At 54.0% G+C, this 7013-nt stretch overlaps 1 protein-coding gene across 1 annotated transcript; it reads right to left on the reverse strand.

Moving 5' to 3' along the window:
• Nucleotides 1-247: 247 nt before the first annotated feature.
• On the reverse strand, nucleotides 248-1648 carry LOC149913897 (uncharacterized; the record flags this gene model as incomplete). Its single annotated transcript, XM_090128503.1, has 1 exon — nucleotides 248-1648. A coding segment is annotated over exon 1 (819 nt), but the record flags the coding sequence as incomplete, so codon positions are not given.
• Nucleotides 1649-7013: the final 5365 nt, after the last annotated feature.

Here is a 7013-nt window from a genome sequence, read left to right on the forward strand (position 1 = left end):
GTTCATTTGGAATGCTGACTATGGGCTGTAGCCACTGCAGGTCTCCTAGTAATTTTTGGGTGTCGTTTTAAGTCCTTATCAATTGAAGCTTTTGCGGCATGACGATTTTATCATTTAATATCAGTCCGAGATATTTCCAGGGGGACGTATGCTGGATCTTTTCTGGTGCTATCACTAGTCCTTTGCTGCCAGTGTTTCATGCAGGAGTGTCATCTGTTGCTCAGCGTGTGTGGACTTCTGACACTTGCAAAGGTGCAAGAGCTGCCATTACCTGCGACTGACTAGCTTGTGCCTGGGCTTTTAATCCCTCACCCAGATCTGCCATTGCCTTCACTAATAATGCTTGTGGACCACTAGGTATATTTGATATTCGCTCTAGTGCTTCTTCTATTGTCCATCCACTACTCAATATGTTTAAAACTCCCCGAGTTGTAGAATTGCAATTTTGTAATGCACATTGTTTTAACATAGCTCCCTTCCTGTATTCAGGTACCCCTGCAGCCTCTATAGCTGTCGCTATCCTATCAATAAAGCTCCCGAAATCCTCACTCCTTCCTTGCTGGATTCCCATGCATGAGGGGAGTCCACCTGGTGCCCTAATTCTGGACATGGCCTGCCTAGCCAATTGCATAGATTCTCTCAATTTGTCCGGACCTAAGAGGGCTCGAGTCTCCGTCCTCACGTATGGTCCCAGCCCTAGTAGTTCATCAAGTGTTACCCCATGCAGCGGATCTCCTGGCTGCCTCTGAATCATCACACTCTGCTGGCACAGATCTTGCCAGTGAGCATTAAACAGCAATAACTGATGCTGAGTAAATATCAACTTTGCTACTCCCCTTATGTCTGCTTGTAGCAATATTTGTGAACCCCAGATAAAATCCAACATTTGCTTCACTGGCTCACCCGTGACTCCACACTGGCTAACTGGAGCCCTCAGCTGTGACAATAATTTCCAGTCTAATGCTGATATGGTTGCCTGCATTCCTCCTGCAGCCAAAGGAGTATAGGTCACAGGGCACGCCAATTCCTGCACCGCCGCCGCCCCTTCACCATCCCGCTGCTCCATGCATGCTTTCGCTATGCTCGCCCATGCCTCTCTGCGCTCTCTTGCGATTGCCTCCGCCAGGGCACTTTCTGCCCCAGGGACCGGCTCATCGCCTTGCTTTTCTAGGGCAGTTGCTGAAGGGGTTAATGGTTCCACAAGGCACAGTTGGAACAGTCATTGGCCCCGAGCCCACGGCTGGAGCATTTACTGGCTCTGAGCCCGCAGCCCGTTCGGCTGGGATAACGATTGTGCTTACAGCAGGAGGAACTGCTGGCAGCCAATTCCCATAACCCTCATTTCGCTGGTGTGCCCCCACAACTTGTTGAGCTGCCCTTTTCTCACCCTGACTCTGAAGCAATTCATTATGAACTGCCTTCCATAACTTCCCCAGTTTCCTTGCTACTTTATTGTCCTCTATCGTAGCCTCCCACAACACATCTCCAAACTTCCGCCACTCACTCAGCTCATGGACTGAATGAGGGTTAACAAGCAAACCCCGGCTCTGACCATAGGCCAATAATCCAGGGAGCCCTTTTTTAAGATCTGTTCCTTTTATCCCACGCTCTTCTAAAAAGCGAGTAAATAATTGATAAGCTGCTTCCCTTTCCATACCTAAGTTTCAGCGCTGTTGCAGCCTTGCAAGGTCCAGCAGCCCGTATCGGTCAGGTCTCACAGAGTGTCCTGAGGCGCGGCACCTCTTCTTTCTCGGAGTGCTTTCGCCGTCCCCGCTGCTTAGGGACCCAAACTTCCTACGCCGCTCGTCTGGTTCTATCCAACGGGTATCACGTCGGGGTCACCATTAGTCGAAGCTCGGCGGGAGACAAACACACGACCACAGAATTGATCAGAAAGTCTCAACTTTAATCAGAAGGTTGCGTGCATTTATGTTGGCGCTAATGAAGCTCATACACATTGCAAAGCCCGAGCTCCTGATAGGCTCTTCAGCTACTTGTTGCCCCAGCCCTTCTTTGTACTTTTTGTGATTAGACCATGCCATTCATCTTTCTTATTTCTACATTCTCCTACCTTCCTACACATCCTGTTACTTTGCTCAAGGACTCTCTCCTCGTTAGCCTTGTTTACATCCTGTTACATTGCTCAAGGACTCTCGTCTCACTAGACAAATACTGCCTTTCTCAGCCAGCCAGGTCTCAATCACGCTCTCCACACCCACATTGTTCAGAACATTGAAAATCTACTGCAGTTTTGTGAGAACCCTAATCACACTACAAGGAAGGATGCATACATACAGCGATTACACACACCATCCCCACAAACAACTTCTTTAACCAGTGCAATTTGGGAAGCCAGGAAGTCACGTTGGTTTCAGCTCACATCGTCTTATGTTGTGCAGTATTTCACTCTGGTGCCATATCTTATCTCCATCTGCTTCAATTCTACCACTCTGACCTACATGAACACAACAATATCATTTATTGCTGCATGAACTCCTTCTTGTGCACCTAACAAGATACCTGAAGCCCTTCTACATTGCAATACCACCCAGGCCAAGCTCTGGACTTTTTCCCTTTTCTACTTCCTTTCTGCCCCTCTTCCCCTCTCTCCTTCTTCCTTTCCTTTCCTTCTTTTCCCTTGTCCCCTTTTTTTCCCCTTTTTCCATTTCCCTCCCCCCTCCCTCCCTCCCTCCCTCCCTCCCTCCCTCCCTCCCTCCCTTTCTTCCCATTCCTCCCTCCCTCACTCCCTCCCTATCAGCCTGGCTCTCACGCTGTTGTCCAGATGCCCGTCTTCCTTTTCCCACACCTCCATGCTCTGCCCACATCCCCCTGTTTGGCTGCATCTCCCTGCGGATGTCCCACCCCACAGCCCCACTCACAGCCGCCATCCCCGGAGCTCAGCCCTCCCCCAGTCGCTCCCCCACCTCCCCTCAGGGATCTCCGTTCCCCCCCCCACCCTTCTTCGCCCCCCGCTGCCCCTCGAGCCCCACTCGGGCTTCAGGCCGTGCGTGCAGGCCGCGCTGCCACGGCGACAGCGCGCCCTCCCTCCTTGCGGCGCGGGAAGCCGTCCCCGCGGCGACAGCGCATGCGCGGCGGCGTCTCCATAGCGACAGCGCCCCGGCACGGCCGTTGCTCGAGCGACGCGCCGTCCCCGCTCCCCGCGGAGTGACGTCATCACGCGGCGACCCGAGGACGCGGCCATGCGGAAGCGGAGCGGGGCCCCGCGCTGCCCCAGCGCCGCGGCGCAGCCCCGGGACTCCGAGCGCCGCCTCAGCTCCGCCTCAGCTTCTACGAGTGGGTGTTCGGGGGCGGCGGGGGCACCCGGGGCATCGGGGCTGGGGCCGTCCTGTCTTGGCCGCGTGGGTCCTCTGCTGCTCAGGGCCTCTGCTCGGCGGCGGGAGGTGCCCTGTGCCCCCCGCCCTTCCCCCCCACCCACGGTGTTTCACTGCCTTCCCCCCACACCCACCCCCCCCGCCGCGGGTCGCCCACAACCTCCCGAGTCCCTCAGTCTGACCGCTGGGCTTACGCTCTCCCCCCCCGTTCCCCACCTCCACTTCCCCCATTCTCATCGCTGGAGTCCTCTTCTACCCGTCCCCTCAGTTCCTCCGTCACTGTCTGCCCCTGTTCCCCATTCTGACCCCCAGGCTTCCGTGTCTGTCTCTCACTGATCCGTTGTGTCCCCATTCTCTCCCCCGACCCCCCCAAGTCTTCCCATTTTCTCCCCTAGATTCATCCCCCTCCCCCGTCCGTTCTATCTGACCCCCAGAATTCCCTGTCCCCTCAAGTTCCCCTGCTCCAATTCCCCCATTCACATCATAGAATCTCCTACCATTCCCCAGTCCCCTCTGTTTGCACCCCCAGGGTCCCCTGTCTTCTTTTCCTCTCCTCTTCCCCCCCCCCCCCCCCCCCTCAACTAGCACTCTCTCCTCCCAGACCCCCTTTCCACCCCACAGAAGCCTCACTAGCTCATTTCTCCCCCTCCCACCCCCTGCTGAACCCCCCTTATCCCCCGTTTGAATCATGCAAAAGGATCTGCAGGAGAAGTCCTGGAGAGGTCTGGGGGCATCCAGGGGGTTCCAGACTCATCCAGAAGGGTCTGGAGTTATCCCAGAGTGGTACTGGGGCATCCAGAGAGTCCCCAGGTTGATCCCATGGGCCCCTGGAAAGATCTGTAAGCTCCCACTAGGAGTCCAGGAGCACTGAGAAGTCTCTGGTTGTGAGAATCTTTCTTTGTTTTTTGGCTCAAAGCTTGCTTCCTGAGGTATTTCTTGTGATAAGACTCTGATTGATTTGTTGAGGAGGCAAGAGATGGGTGCTACCATATGACAATTGACATCCCTCTGGGAACATTTGAAAGCCCCTTCCTCCAGAGTTGCTTACCTCTGGAAGAGAGTGGTCAGAAGTGCTTACTGGCGGAAGATCTGGCCTGTGACTAAATAGCTCCAGCCTTGTATGGGAAAATTGGGGAACGATACCATCGTGTCCTGTGAAAAACAGGATGCAGATGGGCATCCCTGCTCCCTCTTATCTGCTGGCAAGGCCCGGAAGGTGGGAACAAAGAAATTTCTGCTGAGATCCCAGAGCCAGAAACTGCCACTCCAAGGAGAGCTGACTCAACCACTTTGGATTTGAGCTGTCACTCCAAAGACAGCTGACTTGACCACTTTGAAAGCATTGAAAAAGGGCCATCATCACCATGGTCACCATTGTCGTCGTCGCCATCAACAACAATGCCCGATGACCCACCACTACTGAAGATCAAAGGCTGAACTACGAACCACGCTGGATCCATGGTGGTGACTATGTCCCTCTTTCTTCCTATAAAGACTCCTTGCTTCTTCTTTCCTACCTTTTCTATCGCCCTCCTTTCCTTCCCCATTACCGTAACTCATAATAGCGTCCGTCCTCCCCTTCCCCATCTCCCTAATTAAGATCTGTAATAAACTGGTCGGACCAACATTTGAACCGTTGTTTCTTAATCTCACGCCGGGTATACAGATATTAAAAGAACCTCCTCTCCCTCCTATAAATCGGAGTGAGACACTGGTCTGATCTGAAGATGTCCCAGTAGAGTCTGGTACAGTGCAGGGAGTCCTCATGAGGGTCTGAATGGTCCTGGAGTCATCCAGAATGGTTTGGGGATGTTCCAGAGAGGACTTGGCGGGTCCAGGGGGTCCTCATGTTGATCCATGGGGTCTGTGGATTCATCCAGAAGGGTCTGGAGATGTCCCAGAAGGATCCTGTGGGGTCCAGGGAGTCCCAGGTGTGTCCAGGACATCCTCAGAGGGATTCAGAAGGATCTGAGGATGTCCCTGAGAGGACTTGTAGGGTCTGGGGGGTCCTTAGGTGGGTTCCAAGGGACCTGTTGTCTACTGGAAGGGTCTGGAGATGACCCAGAGGGGCACAGGGTGACTGCTGTCACCGTCATTGGGTGTCATTGGGTGTGGGCATCACTTGGGTGTCACCGTTATCACCGTCTTTGAATGTCACCGTCATTGGGTGCCTCCAGGTGTCATTGGGTCTCACCGTCAACAGCTGTCACCATCACTGGGTGTCACCATTGTGACTGTCTTCAGGTGTCGCTATCATTGGGTGTCACAGAATCACAGAATCACAGAATCACAGAATCGTAGGGGTTGGAAGGGACCTCCAGAGATCATCGAGTCCAACCCCCCTGCCAAAGCAGGATCCCTACACCAGGTCGCACAGGTAGGCGTCCAGGCAGGTCTTGAATATCTCCAGAGAAGGAGACTCCACAACCTCCCTGGGCAGCCTGTTCCAGTGCTCCGTCACCCTCACCGTAAAGAAGTTCTTGCGCACATTGGTGCGGAACTTCCTATGCTCCAGCTTCTGGCCATTTCCCCTTGTCCTGTCTCCGCACACTGCTGAAAAGAGTCTGGCCTCGCCACTTTGCCCCCCACACCTTAGATATTTATAGACCTGGATCAGGTCCCCTCTCAGTCTTCTCTTCTCAAGGCTAAACAGACCCAGATCACTTAGCCTTTCCTCATAGGGGAGATGCTCCAGGCCCTTCACCACCTTTGTGGCTCTCCGCTGGACTCTTTCCAAGAGATCCCTGTCTTTTTTGTACTGGGGAGCCCAGAACTGGACACAGTACTCCAGATGAGGCCTTACCAGGGCAGAGTAGAGGGGGAGGATCACCTCCCTCGACCTGCTGGCCACGCTCCCTTTAATGCACCCCAGAATGCCATTGGCCTTTTTGGCCACAAGGGCACACTGCTGGCTCATGGCCAACCTGTCGTCCACCAGGACACCCAGGTCCCTCTCCACAGAGCTCCTCTCCAGCAGGTCATCCCCCAACCTGTACCGGTGCATGCAATTATTCCTCCCTAGGTGCAAGACTCTACACTTGCTTTTGTTAAACTTCATCTGGTTCCTTACTGCCCAGCTCTCCAGCCTGTCCAGGTCTCGCTGAATGGCAGCACAGCCTTCGGGCGTGTCAGCCAATCCTCCCAACTTCGTATCATCAGCAAACTTGCTGAGGGTGGCCACTACCCCCTCATCAAGGTCATTGATGAAGATGTTGAACAGGACCGGTCCCAGCACCGACCCCTGGGGAACACCGCTGGTTACAGGTCTCCAACCAGACTCTGCACCGCCAATGACAACCCTCTGTGCTCTGCCAGTCAGCCAGTTCTCAACCCACCTCACTGTCCACTCATCTATCCCGCACTTCCTCAGCTTCGTTATAAGGATGTTGTGGGAGACAGTGTCAAATGCCTTGCTGAAATCAAGGTAGACTACATCCACTGCTCTCCCCCCATCCACCCAGCCAGGGTGTCACTGCTTTTGGGTGTCTCTGTTGTCACCATTGCTGGGTACCACTGAGTGTCACTGTTCTTGGGGTGTCACCATCATTGGGTGTCACTGTTGTCTCTGTCATTGGGTGTTACCATCACTCTGGTGACACTGTTAAAAAGGTGACTGCATGTGACCTCAGTGTGGAACAGCTGTGGCACAGTGTCCCCATCACTGGCTGTCACTTTTGTCAC

This window comes from Phasianus colchicus, chromosome 33 (assembly GCF_987193195.1).
Source record: "Phasianus colchicus chromosome 33, bPhaCol1.hap1.1, whole genome shotgun sequence".
NCBI lineage: Eukaryota > Metazoa > Chordata > Aves > Galliformes > Phasianidae > Phasianus > Phasianus colchicus.